The 18530-nt window shown below is 32.3% G+C and overlaps 1 protein-coding gene across 1 annotated transcript; it reads right to left on the bottom strand.

Annotated features, from left to right (window-relative positions):
- LOC109335640 (polygalacturonase At1g48100-like) lies at positions 825-3840 on the bottom strand. The gene is made up of 7 exons (XM_019571797.1): positions 3602-3840; positions 2765-2896; positions 2452-2649; positions 2290-2331; positions 2000-2207; positions 1713-1903; positions 825-1328 (listed from the first exon to the last, which is right to left on the bottom strand). Exons 1-7 carry the CDS (start codon positions 3785-3787, stop codon positions 945-947), a joined length of 1341 nt encoding a protein of 446 aa, XP_019427342.1. The 5' UTR covers positions 3788-3840; the 3' UTR covers positions 825-944.

Genomic DNA, 18530 nt, shown 5'->3' with positions numbered 1-18530 from the left:
AGTTTTTGAGTTTTCACTCAGCGTCATAACAATTCTAGCTCACCGAGTCTTTGACAACAAGTTTTATAATACTTGCTCGAGATCCTCGCTCAACGATAGTTGAACAAGTAGTTCAGTTTTTTCTTTTCCTTATGTAATTTTGTTTCTAGCTTATATCAATAAAAGTCGATATGCTTTTGAACTCACATAAATGGAACCTTTGGTTCAGATGCATTTTGGAATGCAACAAATTATCCCATACACATGGAATGAAAAGAACCTATTATATTTAATAACATGAAACACCTACAAAATTTAGAGTCATGTCATATATATACCTTAACCAACTTACAAGCATTTTTTAGTCCTTATTAGAGTTTCTTCTAATCATTTGGTGAAGGAATTAGTCCCATTTTGGAGATATGTTTGTTACTCTTATCAAATGTTATTCTTAAAAACTCAATTATGACTTTAATTTTTTGTTCTTTTCAAGAGAAAATAGTAAATAAAAATTCATAATTCTTTTTATTTTAAACTTAATGACACCAAATTTGTGAATTTTAGTTCGAACTGAAAAAATGGTGAACTTTTTTTTATCTACGGGACTAAAGTGAAACCAAAAAGAAATTATAAAAGCAAAAAACGAAACAACTTTTTATATGAAACTACAAAAACAAAAAATGGATGACTATATTTAATTATGAGTGGATACACTTTATAATCTTATTTATTGCATAGCAATATACATATAGAACTATAGACCTGTGTTTTGTGACTTAAAATAATGATATAGGTAACAATTTAATATGGCTAATGACATCATCTCCCTATGACAAATTTTTCAATCTGCATATATAGCAGCATATATAACGTAACACTTTTTACATGAACGTGACCAAATTTGGATATCAACGTGACACTTTTATATGCATAATTTATACATCCCTAATGCTTTGGTGATACATTCAGCAAGAAATTTTATTGGAATGGATTCCAATGCTTGATGGGTTACCCTTTTCTAAACAATCAACAGGAGGCACTGTTTTAGTTTTTAACTCTCCATATGCTTCCCAACAGAAAGGAACAACTTCTGAACTTGATGATTGTAGCTGTATTGTATCAAGGGTTATACCAGTACAAGGTAAGTTGTCACTACAAGCAAAATGAACAGGCTCCTTAGTGTATGTTCCTTTTACATTTATATAGTGTATGTTTGACACTGCAACAGCTGATGTATTATTCTGGCACTTTCCCTTGTCACAATAGTATTGGTCAATTATGATTGGAGTTTCAACCCTAGAAACTTGAATGTTTGAGAACATCACATTTTGGACTGAGCCTGAGCCTCCCTGAGGAAATATATAAAATACAATTACAAAAACTTCTAGTTTATATATTTAAAGTTTTATATGGGATTGGATCCCCACTTCCTCCCAATTGAATCTATCTCTAACCTATTTGGTATATTAAACATCTATAAGGTTGTACCAACAAAACGTTGATCTAGTGGTGTAAGACCCAGCTAGATCCTAAAGATATCAAAAGGTCAAGGGTTCTATTCTTGTGAACGACACTTATTGGGAGGGATTAGTTCATTATAATAAGGTGAGGAGACACTCTTGATAGTACAAAAAAATCGTGTAAGTCAGTGAATTCATTTTAAGAATGCCTCAATCTCATTTGATTTGTGCATGAGAGTGAGAGTGTATAAGAGATGATGAGGGATAATATACCTGATGTGTCTTTATTCTGACACCAGTTAAGGTATCTTGGAGAGTGATATCCCTGATAGTGACATTTGTAACACAGGCTTTGGTGTTCTCCCTTCCTAGACTTCCAATACTCATTCCATGACCAGGTCCACAATTCACATTGTCTACATATATGTTGGAGCATCCACTTTGTATTGACACACAGTCATCACCTGCATAATCATCATGCAACATGCATTAATAACATGTATGTTACCTCATAAAAGATATATTGAAATTAAATGACAATTTAGGATTTTGAAAATTACCACAAGCAAGTGTACTACTGTAGATTCCCACATCTTGGGAGTTCTGGAGATGAATACCATCTGTGTTAGGGCTATTACCAGGTGATGAAACATTTATATTAGACACATGAACATTTGTACATGAATCAAACTTAAGATGGGTTTGTTGGCTGTTCTTAATAGTTATGTCTGTCACTGTTACACCATTACTTCCATAGAACCTCAGTGCCTGCATTAATACATATCAAGTTAGAAGCACACATGAGAATAATTAGTTGTAATGTTAATAAGTTTAATGTAAAGATTCTCACTGTTGGTTTGGTGCTTGGCAATTTCCCACTGTTTGCTTGTATCTATTTCACATGAACAGTGTGATTTTATTAGTAGCCTTTACTTGGCAACAATAAAGTGATTGAGAAATTATTGCATAACCCTTGGCAATAGCAACATGAGACTATGATTTAGATGCTTACAGAAAATTGAGATGTGGTATTGGTTGATTTAGATGTGGGATTGTTAGTGGGTGAGTCATTCCACCATACAGAGCCTTGACCATCAATAACACCTTTACCCTTAATTGTAATCTTATTAAGCTTTGTGAATTCAAGCCATTGCAAGGTACCTGAGCCCCAAGCAGCAGCATATGTAGGTGCAATGATTTTCCCATCCAACTGCATTGTTTTTTTTTATAATTTGGATTAGTTAGAACATTTTATGAGCTTTGCCTGCATTAATTCCAGTTCTTGTGGTATTTTCAGGGTGAAAAATATATATAGATAAGTTCACCTGAAAAACAATGTTTGGGTCACAATTAAGGCCAGAGAAAGAGATTGGCTTCACCAAAAATATAGAACCAGATGGGACAACCATTGTTGATGCCTCCATCTTGCAAGCAGCTGCCCATGCCAATTCAAAAGCCTGTTTCATACATTACAAAACTTATTGTTATAGGAATATGAGTAGTGAGATATATATATAGGCAGCTACTCAACAACCGTTTTCATATAAAAATTATGATAACAATAAATCTGAGTCTTACAATCAATCATGGTTAAGATTAAAGTTAATTATTGATCACATGATGTCATATACATTTATCTTTTAATCTTAATTGTTCAATAGAATCTAATAATCTATATTAAATGTTCTCATTTCTTACGATAGCACAATATTATTTTACGTGAGTTGCTCTATGTGTAAATATTATTTTGTCTTCTTCTCATTTGTTTACAAAATACTAACTGTGACTTTTTTTACTCATCATATGAACTTCAAACGTTTTGAATTTTAATGTACTAGCTAGTGCATTTACTTTGTTGTATAGAAAAATAAATCTTAGTATCAGAAATAAAGCAAAAAACAAAAATGTTTTTCCAAGTATGGATTTTCAAATGTCTTCCTTTTGTCTAGTGAGTTTCACTCTCTATCGAATGTGAAAGGCAGAAATTAGACCTGAAATTAGGAGCCCGTTTTTGTAGACTTATAAAAAGTGATTATGCAAAAGTGTTTTCTTAGAACAAAAAAATAGCTTCTCAAAGTTTTTTTTGGCTTTTGCGTTTTTTTAGAAGTTCAACCAAACATATAAACTAATGTTAGAAGAATCAGGAATTAATCTGAATTGACCTTTGTGTCATCTGCATGTCCATCACCTTTAGCACCATAGTCTAAAACATTATAAGTAGCAGGGACAGCTTTGAGTTTCCTCCAATGCTTTGCTTGTGTTGCACTACACCTTTCAAAGCTTGAAGACCATATAGAAATCACAGTGGCAGTGATTAATATAAAAGTACTTAGCTTCATACTCTTCATTTTTAAAGAGAAATGCTAAATTAAAACTTAGAAGGTGAAAGGATTTGAGGAGAAGAAATATTGTCTGGTTAATATAGCTGGAAATTGATGCTCTATTTATAACTAAATGCTTTGTGATACTGTGAATGCATGAGCTAAACAGTATATCAAATCATGAAGGTTCACATGTATAGTAGAGGTCATGCATTTTAATATTTTATTATATTTTATATTATGGCGGCTCAAGTTGACAATCCAAACTTTTTATGACTAACTTTAATTTGACAAGGATTCTCTATCTCAAAAAAATCTTATCCCAATGTTCATAACTAATAGCTTTTTTCAAAATAATATAAAATATTAATTTATGTTTTTTATATTTTTTTTCTCAATTAATTGATATACTTTGATTGGCTCGATACACAGTAAATCTCCATCCACTTTAATTACCTTACATTAGCTTTAGAATCCTTTGACATTGAAGTGTACTTGCTTAATTCAACTTTATGGGTGATTGGAAGAGGTACTTTTTATTTTGGCTTATGACAATAGTGTATGAAAGTAAACTTAAAAAAAAAAAGCTTATGAAAATAGATTATGACTTCTCTTTCAGATTTTTTTAGCTTTTGTCTATAAGTTTGTTAAAGAAGCTTATGAAAAGAAATAAATTAGCTTATCTAAACGAAACTTATTTAACCAGTGGTGAGAAGTTTGGGTAATATGTGCATCAGATCAAAGGTTTTTAATTTAATTATTTATCAAATTTGACATTATTTAGAAAATTTTACAGCAATAAGAGTCAAACTCTTGACTATATTTAACCGTAAAACTCTTTTACGTTGTTAAGAAAAAACTCTTAAAATTAAAATAATAATTTTAATATAAATTCCTAAATGATCTAGGAGTGTTCTTGAAACAAAAGTAGTTTGACTAGGATATTGTTACTTGCATGGCTTGCCAAAGTTCTATGTTGTTCAGTTTCAGTGTTAGGAATGTTCTGTTAGATATTATCTGATAATTGGTGAAATATCAATGTTAGTATATTGAATCTCATGATTCTTATATATATATAAAAAATAAGGATACAATGTCATACCTGAATCCATGTTCTCTGATCTACTCATTTGATATATTTTTTGAGAGAGTTATGGTATGATGATATTCTTCAATCAAATCCTGAATTCCTTTTGGGACCTTCGTTTTCTCTCTAACACGGAGAGTAGCCGATATAATTGTATTAATTATATGATGATCATCTTAATTAGAAATTATGAATTTCTAACAATCTCTCACTTGGGCTTCATATTTTTCCTGAAATGATTATATCACATATTCTTTAGGCGCACATACATACGTTATTTATATTTAGTCTTCTCCTTAATACAATTTGGTTCATCTCATATATCAACTATGGAACCATCGCGGTCTTCATCACATTCCAACATGACTTGATCACGATGATCACCATATTAATATACTTAATAACATAGATCAAATATGGATGAGTGGCATGGAAATTTCATGCAATGTGATCTCAAACATGTCTATTTTCAACTTGTCTTTCTTTATTCTTTAGTGAGATCAATCCAAAGTCTTTAATTGCAACACAGTAGTTACAATACACAAGTTCAAAATAGAACAATAAATCATCAACTTTATTATGCATGAAACTATATATGACATCCAAAGTATATCATAAAACATATAGACTCTCACTCAACTAAGGTATCCTAAGGAGCAATACTCATATGAGCAATATGTTCATGAAAGACTTTAGGTATCAAAATCTTAGTTAGTGGATCAGCTAGCATAAAATTTGTCTTTATATGTTTTATGAAAATTTGTCTATTTTGAAGACTTTTCTTTAATAACCAGAAACTTGATGTCAATAAAATTTGACTTTCTAGAACTCCTATTATTGTTGGAGTAAAGAATCGTAGACTTATTGTCACAATAAATTCTCGATGATCTTATAATACCATCGACCACACGTAAACCAACAACAAAATTTCTGCAACCATATGTCATGGTTTAATGTTTCAAAACAAACAATGAACTTTGCAACCATGGTTGAAGGATCTACGAGCGTCTGTTTAGCAGACTTCCAATAGATAACACCTCCAACCAACATAAATACATATCTAGAGGAGGAATGTATGTTGTCTAGACACCCAAAAATCGGAGTCATAGTACCCAATGATCTCTAAATTCTCAGACATCCAATAAGTGAACATGTACTCATTTGTTCTCTTTAAGTAACGCATAACATGTTTGACTGTCTTCTAGTGATGCATTACATGATTGTTCAAATATCTTCCAAAAACTCCCTCGCCAAACGCTATGTCGGAACGTGTGCATACTTGAGTATATATTAGAGTTCTTACTACAGATGCATAAGGAATCTTTTGCATCTCGTATCTTTCAAGGTAAGTTTTGGATACTATTTATGACTAAACTTGTCTCCCTTAGCTATAAGGGTATCCTTGGCTTACTGTCTTTCATGCCAAATCTATCTAGGACTTTATCTATATAGTTTTCTTGTGACAACCTTAGGATCCCTTGAGAGCAATCTCTTAGTATCCGAATACCTAATACAAAAGAAGTTTCCCCAAAATCTTTCAATTCGAAATTATTCATTAAAATCTCTAGGTCTAATGTAATAGTCTTATATCACTGCTAGCAAGCAGTATATCATCGACATATAATACCATGAATATAAATTTTCTCCCAATGAACCTGTGGTACACACAATCATCAACTTTATTTGCCTCAAAACCATTCGAGGTAATAACTTTATGAAACTTGTGATTCCATTGACGAGAAGTTTGTTTAAGGCTATAGATGGATTTCTTTAATTTGCATATCATAGATTTTGAGCCAATTGACACTAAGTTTTAAGGTTGCACCATATAGATTTTTTATTTCATGTCATCATTTAGAAACATAGTCTTAACATCCATCTCATATAGCTCTAAATGAAAATGAGCTATTAGTGTCAATATTATTCATAAAGAATTCTTCGAAGATGCTGGAGAGAAGGTTTCTTTATAATCAATGTCTTCTTTTTTAGTGTAGTCTGTAGCAACTAGGCGGGCTTTATATCTCTCAATATTACCCTTTGAATCCCTCTTGGTTTTAAATATTCATTTGCAACCAATAGGTTTCGTATATTCGGCTAATTCGATAAGATCACAAACGTCATTATCATGTATAGACTTCATCTCATCCTTCATGACATCAATCCACTTTTGAGAGTTAGAACTTTTTATGGCTTGATAGAAGTTCAATTGATCATCTCATATTAACCTGATGTCTTCCTCGTGTTCTTAAGAAATACAATTTAATCATCAAGAATTACACTTCTCCTCTCTCTAGTGGATCTCCTTAATGGTACTTCTACTTCTTGATGTTGTTGAATTTGTTCTATAGGTACTTGAGGGAGAACCTCATTGTTATCTTGTTCAAGAATATTGTCAAGAACAATATTTTGAACATTATCTTCTATTATCAAAGTTGTCTCTTAAATGGCAATAGGCACAAGAACTTGTTCACGAATAGTGACAGGTTCTTCCTCAAATACAACATTCGTTATGTTCTTTTCCTCCCAAAATCAACTTGCTCAAGAAACCTTGCATTTCTCGTCTCAAAAAAGTCTTGAAGTGAGATCAAAAAATTTATAGCACGAGAGCGTTCAGCATAGCCAACCAAGTAGTAGCTAACTATTCTTGAGTCCAATTTCCTTTCCTAGGGACTATAAGGTCACGCCTCAATGGGGAACCCCAAATTTGCAAGTGTTTTATTAGTCCAAATCTCATATAGGGTTTTATTAACTGCTTTACTTGGTATTCTATTAAGGATATAAACTATGGTCTTGAAAACTTCCCCCAAAGACTCTAGCAAGGAAGAATGACTAATCATATTTCCAACCATATCCTTAAGAGTTCGGTTTAATCGCTCAACAACATTCTTCATGCTAAGTTTGCATGGCCTAGTGTATTGTAGAACAATTTTACATTCTCTAAGGAAAAACACAAATAGTCCTTTCACAACATCCTTATTGTTTTTTCTTTTCTTATTCTGAGATATCATAATCATGAGCACTTTTATTCTTATATGTCTGCAGTCTCTCTTTTTCTTGCATACAATGAGATATAAGCTCATTGAAAGACCATTTGTCCTTATGAGTGTTATAGCTCACTTTGAATTGCCCAAAGTATGCAAGAAGCGAGATCAATCCAAGTACATGAGCAAGTTATCACCAAGCACTAACTTAAGTGACTTGAGTTTTAATGCAAGATTAGACATCTCCATAATGTACTCCTTATGTTCCATTTGCTTTTATACTTCATGGAGATGAGTTTAGCCGAAAGGCTACCTGTCTCCAACTTTTAAATTTATTTTTGGCAAAGTATGGTTCTATTTCTTAAAGGAACTTCCTCTACTCTGACCCTAAAAATAGAGTCCTGGAACGCATCTGGAATAGAGTGTTTCATGATTATCAGACACAATCAGTTACAACATTCTCATTCATAAATTTTAACCTCACTGAGGATTTCCAAAGTAAAAAAATGGGGTTCTCCACCTGAAGTGCCAGATCTAAATCAATACAACCGAGAATAATTTCTATGGCTTCCTTATAGACCTTAAAGTTTGTCTCATTCAGCAATTAGATGTTCTTAATTTGAGTAGAAATATTTACACCACTAGTAAAAGAACAAAACAAATTACAATCATTATTACAATTAAACTCACATTCAACTTTAACACTTAAATTCAAATGATTATGGGGCACATCACGAGTTACCTAGCACAACATTAATATTTAGTCTTTGGACAAAAATATTAACTTGTAAGTGATACACTCAATGTAGCAATCAAACATTGACAATCAGTTCTGTCAAACAATAAGTCTTTCTTTGGACCGACTTACTATTCACATGGAAAGTCATATAATTATCTCATATTTATTGCTACAAATATGTTTGTAATTTAGGTCAATCACTATTCGCATAAAATGCAAACATACAATTAGCTTGATAGTTTATATCAATTACTAATAGTACTCTTGTTTATAATGATCAAACATTGATCATAATGCATGACAAATAATAAACCCTTCTTTGGACTGATTTATCATTCACATATGCAACCTTATAATAATCACATGTTTATCACCACATGTGTGTATATGATCCGACCAAATAATAATCTTCGTTTGAATCGATTAATACTCGCATGGAAACATATACGCACTAGCATTTGACATTTATTATGAACAATTCACAGAAAAGATGACACTTTGGCGACTTCTTGTTTAATAGGTTCATTTAAAATGTCAAACAATTTTATTTTCCAAAATAAAAAATCATTTAGTTGAGTTTGAGTCAACACTTAATCCAAAACATATATTATTAATATTCACATATAAATACATATAACTATTATAGCCTATTGGTAGCATTGTATCATTCTCACCACAAGGATTACATAAAAAATATATCATTTTGAATTTTTCATAAAAAATATTACCATTTTATACCTGACTAAACATCGCATGTCATATTATCCAAACAGGAACAATAATTCAGCAATAGCAATACTTAATAATGCAATCAACCACCAACCAATGCAACAAATCATGAAGTATTGTAACCATTTAAACAAACAAGTCAGATAATATATATAAAATAGGACATGTTTACATAATAGACTCATCACAAGTTACCAAGCACAACATCAATATCTAGTCTTTGGATAGAGAAAATAATTTGTAAGTGGTACTCTCAACGTAGTGATCAAATATTAACAATTAGTTCTGTCAAACAATGCTCTTTCTTTGGACCGACTATTATTCACATTAAAAAAACATTATAATTGTTACATATTTACCATCACATGTATGTTATTATTTGGCCAAATTGTGTCTTCCTTTGGGTTGAGCACAATTTGCATAAATAATCTCATACTCATCAGTGCAATTTAATCAATTTTCACATTAGATGTAACTTTGGCAACATATTGCATCAATTAATTACCAGACAAAAGTTAAACAATATGGGTCTATTATATCAAAAAAAAATACAATCTTGGAATTAAAACATTTAGATTTGATATGTGATATGATTAACAAATCTAATCTCACAATATAATTCTCAATCAAAAAGATATATTACATATATATCAATGCATAAAAGTGGATGCAATGTTAACCAAATGCAAAGTAGATCCATATTGAAAATCCTAAAAGATAGATGCAAATCATCATTGAAATTTCAAATCAAATATGATCATTCATATCTTAATATATATATATATATATATATATATATATATTCACACACTAACATAATAAAATATATATAATTTTAATATGTAACCATTATATATATATATATATTAACTTTAATCAGTAATTCTAGAAATCATAGCAACCTAAAGTTGGAAATAATTACATATGTATATTTTAATTCACAATTATATACAAGACTATGAATTCTATATTGTATATATATAAAAGAAAAACATGAGTTAACACATATATACCTTATACATATACTTTAACAAATTGAAAAGTTGTGAAGTGACAAAAGTCAATGTCCAACACCAAGACATTAGTGCACATATAATATACATATTGCATAACAGAGTCATCAAAGTTAATGACATGTTCATGCACACATCTGGATATATACTTCAACACATATTACAATGATTCATAATGCAAATCACTCATGATTCAAATAAGCAGAAGTAGATGAAATTTATCATCATTATTCATAAATACCCAATATTCATAACCAATAGCGGAAGCATAAAAATTCCCAAATTTAAAAAATTAGGGTTCGTAAAAAATTTGGGGGAAAACATTTTTATTGGAGAACCATAAAATTCAGAACCTAAAGCTTTGATACTACTTGTTAGATATTATCTGATGATTGGTGAAATATCAATCCTAGGATCTTGAATCTCATGATTCTCACACATATACATAAAACAAGTATACAATGTCATACTTGAATTCATGTTATTTGATCTACTCATTTGATATACCTTTTGAGAGAGTTTTGGTATGATAGTCTTCCTCAACCAAATCATGAATTCTTTTTGGGACCTTCATTTTCTCTATCATAGTGAGAGGTAAAAACTATTTGTGATTTTGTGTCTTGGGGACCATAAATGTTCCTTATGTGTTAACTTATAGGGTTCCCGTTATCCCATATAGGTCAACCGTTTGGATATCCACTCATTAAGCACATATTCGTTATTAGTTTTAGAAGTCTTATGAGTTGCCAATAATTAGATCCTTTATTTTATAACCCAAAATAAATAGTCGATATAATTATATTAAATATAGGATGTTCACCTTAATTAGAAATTATGAATTTATAACATGGTTAACACTGATCGACTATTAGGAATGTATTACAGGGTAGGGGAAAGGATGACAACAACAAACGTCAGCAAACCTTCCTTCACGCCCCTTGAGGAGTAGTAAACAAGTTAATTCATGATGTCCACACGACAGATGTAGTCCAAATCCACAATATTATGAGCTTGACTGACAGAAAAAGGACAAGTTACGTTCATGTTGTCCACAATAATGACATTTATCCCCCTCTTGGAGTGTAAATCACTCCACCTTACAATATAAATACGTGAAACTACCCATAAGAAAATAACATGTATTCTCACTCTACTTTATCTCTATAAACTTGCGCCTATAAATATTGACAGAATGTCAGTCATTTGTAGGTATCCATCCTAGATAATTCAAGGCTAGCAACTAATCGAATTCAGTAAGGCAACTCAGGACAACCCCTGCAACACATAAGAACATATCCTAAAACATGCCCAAGACAATTATAAGTCTACTTGGTATTTGCTTTCTTTCATTCCTAATATAGTTTCATTAGTTTGGTTGCTAATTTAAATTTCATATATTGTGATTAACCTTTTTGATTGATTGAATGATATGAATCCTAACCACGAGGATGATCTAGGCTAAAAGTTTTTCCTCTTTCGTGGAAATACAAGACCTTTAATGTCAGGTCAATCAAACTTTTTCCCGTTCATAAGGTTATGCCAAACTCAAATGTAATTGTTTTCAGAAGAGAATAAAATATCTTCTCAAACTAGAAGATAATTTATCTCTTTCAGCTATTAAAAACATGATATGTGTACTGTTTGGTTTAGTTTTAGAAATATTTTTATAGAAAATGATTAAACATGACACATATCATGATTTTAGTAGCTGAAATAGATAATTTATCTCTTTATACCAAGAGATATTTTATTCTTTTTCGTGAAAGATATATGTGGTTCAAACAAAAAAAATTTAATTTCCAATATGTATGTGTAGGTTAATAGGAATTTGTTTTAAAAAGATATTATTTAGGAATGGCAAAAAAACCTGACCTGTGGAAATAATCACAACGGGTTGTGAAGAAGATCTTTGCTCCTGATCTTGACACGGTTTTGATGAAGACACCAACATCACCAAAAAGAAGAAAAGGAAGAATACTTATGAAGAAAAAGAAGAAAAGGAAGAATATTTATGAAGAAAAAGAAGACACAGCTTCAAGACAAATTAGTCTAAGTCTAAATAGGTATTCTATCCTATACTCTCAAATATATAATAGTAGTAATGCTCAAACTATTTTAAAAGAAAATTGAAACACTTCAAGTATATTCAAAACAAATTTAAAAAATAATGTGTAACAGGTTACTGCATCTAAGTAACAGGTTACATGTGTGAGAAAATAGTTATCCAACTTAAAACTGATCAGAGTAATCCATTACTGTCTTTGAGTAACAAATTACCAGTTTTAGTGAAGTTGAGTAACCGATTATCCACTTGATGTAATCAATTACTCTAAATCGAATTTAAATGCCAAGTGGATAGAATGTTTGGGTAATCGATTACCCATTGGTTGTAATCGATTACTGAGAGTTGTTGCATGAGATATCAGATTTCAAAATTAAAGGTTTTCATCCCAAACGAAATGTCTTCACTCCAATCTATTCCTACCTTTTCGTAGAGGCACTATGGGTGATTGGAAAGTCTATTTAAAGTCATTGAATCTCACAACACAAACACACAACTCTCATACAAATTTTAAAAGCTCTTACACAGTCTGAAATTATTTTTCTGCACGTTTGGCAACTAGTTCTTAAACTTTCAAAGTTGATTTTTCTAAAGTTGCTTAAAGTAAAGTGTTTCAAAGTTTACCAACTTATAAAGATCATTATTACTAAGTATACAAATGAGTTGATTAGATTGTAAGTTATATTACTTTCAAACTTGTAAAGGCAATCTGCCATTGTTGTACATTCTTCATTATTATTGCAGAATACTTTCTTTCACGATGGTGTGATAAGAAAGGGGATTAGAATCACTTGGAAAGGTGTTTTCTAAGAGTGAATAAGTATTAGTGAGTGTATAAGGTACATAGAGATCTCGGGGTGAGATATTGTAATTGCAACTCATAATCTTTAGTGAAGAAATATCTTGTGCTGCAAGAGCACTAGACGTAGCCTTCGGTGGACAAGAAAGTGAACCAGTATAAAAATCCTTGTGTATTCTCTTCTCCCTTATCTCTTTTATTATTTATTTGTCTAATTTCTACATATATTTTCCACTGCACTTTAATTCTTGATTTTGAAGAAACAGTGGCCATAATTTTAAGTCAACTAATTCACCATTCACTCTTAGTTGCAATCTCATTCTTGGAATTGGTACCAGAGCTATTTTAGAGTAAGATATTCTCAAATATGATCCTATTGTGAAGATGGCCTCAAGATCATTCATAGGAGAAGGTTCCAACATCAACTGCCCTCCAAGCTTTGTTGGAGAGTGGTATGACTTTTGGAAAATCAGAATGAGAACCTTCATAGAATCTCAAGACTTGGACATATGGAATGCAATTGAAGAAGGACCATATGAACCATACATTGTAATCAACAGTGTAAGAGAAGTAAAGCACAAATCTTCATGGAATGATGAAGATAAAAAGAAGGTGTAGTATGATCTCAAAGCAAAGAACATCCTCACATCATCACTTGGCATTGACGAATTCTTTAGAGTATCAAACTGAAAATATTCCAAAGAAATATGGGATACTTTAGAAACTACACATGAAGGAACTGAGGAGGTAAAAATATCAAGACTCAACACTCTTTCCCAGGAATACGAAATGTTTCATATGAAACTTGGAGATAAAATTATGGATCTTCAAAAAAGGTTTACTCATCTTAAAAATCACCTTATTGCACTTAGTAAGGTACTATCAAACAGTGACTTGAACTTGAAGGTTCTAAGATCACTCACCAGAACGTGGCAACCCAAGGTAATGACCATTTATGAAAAGAAAAGTTTATAGAAAATGTATTTGGCTGCTTTGTTTGGCAAATTGCAGGAACATGAATTAGAACTTAGCCAACTTGATCAACATGAAGAGCGAGAAAAGAAAAAGATGAATATCTCTCTCAAGGCGAAAGTAGACAAATATGAATCATCGGAAGATAAATCTGAGAAGGAAGAGATGGAAGATATGAGTCTTCTTGTAAATAAGTTCAGCAAGTTCCTTAAAAGGAACAAGAGTGATAAAACTGGACAAATGAGGAAATTCACCAAAAATAATGACGCCTCCACTTCAAACTAAAATTTCACATGCTCCAAATGTGGCAAGCCTGGCCACATGAAGATGGAATGTCCAAACCTAAAAAGGAACTCCTTCAAAGGGAAGAATGAAATAAGGACTGGACGGAGAGCCTACAGTGTTTGGGAAGACAATGATACCAGTTCCGCCTCTAAACAAGAAAATGAAGAACAAACACATCTTTCCTTAATGACATCTCATCATTCCGATGATAAAGAGGTAAATAATACTCAACTATATTCTTATGAATTACAAACTGCATTTAATGACTTGCAAGATGAATATGTTAAACTCACAAAAAAAATTCTAAAACAAAAAAATGATTTAGATGCATTTAGAAACAAACTCTCATCATCTTCATGTCAAAACTGCATTACTCTTGAAAATGAAGTTTCAACTTTAAGTCTTGAACTTAATAAGATAAACAAGAGTAGTAAAAATTTAGAAAATATCATTAACGATCAAAGACACTCAACAAACCAAAGAGGTCTCGACTATTCAAAAAGCCATATTTTTAAGAAACAAAGTGTCTCAACTAAGATAAGCTCTGAAAAAACAAAGTATCCTTGCTTTTGAAAATAGAAATAATAAATCTAGGATACATAAACATCTACCCACATGTACATATTGTAAAAACCATGGACATATACCAAATACATGCATAATTAGAAAATATGGTGTACTCGTAGGTCATTTTAGATGGGTTGAGAAAGGTACTAACTATGTACGACCCAAAAAATATTGGGTACCTAATAAAACTTAAACTGTTTTGCAGGATAATTTGAGAGTCGCCTGCAACTTATGGTATTTGGATAGTGGCTTCTCAAAGTACATGATGGGCAATAGAAACAAGTTCTATGTTCTCACTCCAAGGGATAAAGGTTATGTCACATATAGTGATAACAACAAGGAAAAATACTTGGATTTGGTAGAATTGGAAAGCCACCCTCAACAACCATAGAAGGTGTATTATATATTGAAGGACTCAAGCACGATCTTCTAAGCATAAGTCAATTATGTGACAAAGGCTTTCCTATGGCATTCTATCCAGATAAGTGCATCATCGAAAGTAAGAATCTCAAAACTCTAAACTCATTGGTTAGAGGATAAATAATATATATATGATTGGCATAGACTCCTCTTTATCAATAACATGTTTAGTTGATAATGATAATCATGATGCATGGTTTTGGCATAGGAGAATTGATCATATATATATGGACCATTTGAATAAACTCATTAAGAAAGATTTAGTTGTTGGTTTACTCAAAATGAAGTTTGTTAAAGACAAACTATGTAGTACTTGTCAAATGGGTAAATAAAATAAAACTTGTTTTAAACCTAAGCATATGGTTTCTTCCGATAGACCATTGTAGTTACTACACATGGACTTATTTGGCCCCTCAAGGACAAAATTTTTTTGTGGTAACTACTATGCTCTTGTTATAGTATACGGTTTTTCGAGATATACTTGGACTCTATTCTTAGTTCATAAGAATGAGGCATTCAAAGCCTTTAGCATTTATGCTAAAAGAGTTCAGAATGAAAAATCACTAAAAATCGCTGCTATAAGAAGTGATCATGGGAGAGATTGAAGAATTCTGTGATGATCTTGGCATCAATCACAATTTTTCTGCTCCTAGAACACCATGAAAAATGGTGTTGTAGAGAGAAATAGTCGATCTTTAGAAGAACTAGCTCGTACAATGTTAAATGAAACTAACCTCCCAAAATATTTTTGGGCTGATGTAGTAACTACTACATATTATGTTTCGAACCGAGTTCTTATAAGACCAATTCTTAAGAAAACCCCCTATGAACTCTTTAAAGGTAGAAAACCAAACATTTCTCATTTGTATGTATTTAGTTGTAAATTCTGCAACACCGCGAATTTTACGATTTTGAATTATAAGATTTTATTAATTATATTTTCGAAAATGAATTTCTGGAAATTTTCGGTAAAGAATTAGACGAAACTCTAGTTGAGTTTTAGTCTTGAAATTCTATTTCCAATTTGATGGTAAAAGTTCATGATTTTCGGAGACAGTCGGTTTCGGACCACTGTCGGGGCCGAATCTCACCCGGTACGGCTCAAAAAGTGGTTTTTGAGTTCCATAACTCGGAATTGAATTCTGATTGCGCCATTGGCTTCGTAATTTCATTTCGACTCAATATAGACCCTGAGTACACTCATACCTATTTTCTAAATATTTTTCACTCGGAATGCCGAAATCCGAAATTCTAATCGAATATTAAGATCGGGCGACTTATAATACCCGATCGAGTATTGGCCGATAATACTCGGTACCCGATCAAGTATTGGCCGATAATAACCGGGCATGTTTATCGCACGTGTCCGCGAAGTGATCATTTCGCATTGGGATGTGAGATTTGACTTTCCATAAAGCAAACCTCACATCACTTTCTCAAATCTCTTATGAGATCATCATTAGCCACCCTAGGAGATGTTGTAATGATTTCCTAGAGGGAAATCTGATTTCCCTTTCCTCATTAAACACTCCACACTTCACCATTCACTCTCACACTCTCTCATTTTCAAATTTTCAAGGAGAAGGTGAATCTATCTTCATCTTTTTCTCTCATTTCTCCTTGTTTCTTCCATCTTCAATCCTTGATCTCTCAACATTCAACCAATGGATGTTGATGAGATTTAAGTATGTTGTTCATGAACATGTCAAGAACATATTCAACCGTTGAAATTTTTTAAAACGCTTTCTAACTCATTTTTTCCTCAAAAACCGAAAATGGTGATGTTCTTGAGCTTATGAAAATATTTTGTTGAAACCATGAACAAATTATGTTCATGGAGTTGTTATAATGTTTTATTACATGTATTTTGTTGGTTTAGCCAAAGGCGGTGATGATGAAATCAAAGGAACCTTTAGGAAGTGTTTTGGAAAATGAGAATGTATGTATTTCTATTTGTTTTAGCCTTAAACCATGGCTTGAAACAAGTTGGAAAAATAGAAACTTTTGTTAAAAAGGATGTTAAGGTTTATGAGTACATGAATGCCTCATAAAACTCTTAAAGGATACTTTGAACAACTTACCTTAAAATGGTAAGATTATCAAAGAATGTCTTAAATCGGAAATATGTAGTTTTGCTAAAAAACCGTATGTTTAAAATGGAGGTATGATCACGATGGGAAAAAGAGGAATGATTTTAAGTATTTTAGTAACGATTTTAGAAATATCGGAAACTAACGGACTTTTATTTTGGTAGTTATGAAGATTTCGGTGTTCGAACCTTGAAACCAAACCACCATTAGTTGACGAGTTAAAGCACGCTTCATTAAGGTGAGAGAGAAAACATCGTTACATAGTGGTGTCCGAATATGACACCCGAATATCCTAAACCATCTCAAAGGTTTTGGGGATAACTTGGATTTTAAGAAACCCAAGATTTTGTATGTTTGAATGTAAATCACCTCAAAGGTTTCAGAGTTAACTTGAGTTTTAAGAAACCCAAGATTGTTATGTTTAAATGCTTTTGAATATACATGATTGTTGATGAAATATGTTGAATCTTGTATATGAATGTTGTTGGGAACTTTTCTGTGTGCAGGTGTTTGAAAAACCATGTTTAAAATGTGTTTCGGTTGTCGAAAAGGGCAAAATTGGTATTCTGTCCAAGTCCCTGCCACTTGGGCAAGAAACTCTCGCCTGGGCGAGCACAGACTCGCTTGGGCGAGGACTGGGCGAGGGACTGAGAGATGGGAAGTTTTGGTTCTGGAACTCCCTCGCCTAGGCGACAAAGCCTCGCTTGGGCGAGCAAGTCTCGTTGGGGCGAGCAAGGGCCTCGCTTGGGCGAGAAATCCCAGGATTTTAATAAGTTTCTGGAAATCTCTCACTTGGGCGAGAGAGGTCTCGCTTGAGCGAGAAGAGGTCTCGCTTGGGCGATAGTACCTTCGCCTGGGCGAAGAAAGCTTTAGTTTATTTGAGGTTTAAAGATGAATTATCGTTTGAGCGACTAGTCCATGCTTTGGCGAGGGACAGTGTGGAAAGATTGAAATGAAATGATGTGGTGAATAATGTGATGAACCCGGGTAGGGTGTGTTGTGATATAAAGGTTGTGGAATGAGATC

The sequence above is a fragment of the Lupinus angustifolius genome, chromosome LG20 (assembly GCF_001865875.1).
Source record: "Lupinus angustifolius cultivar Tanjil chromosome LG20, LupAngTanjil_v1.0, whole genome shotgun sequence".
In the NCBI taxonomy this organism is placed as follows: domain Eukaryota; kingdom Viridiplantae; phylum Streptophyta; class Magnoliopsida; order Fabales; family Fabaceae; genus Lupinus; species Lupinus angustifolius.
The sequence above is the reverse complement of the archived record's forward strand: the minus strand, read 5'-3'. Positions and strand labels throughout refer to the sequence as shown.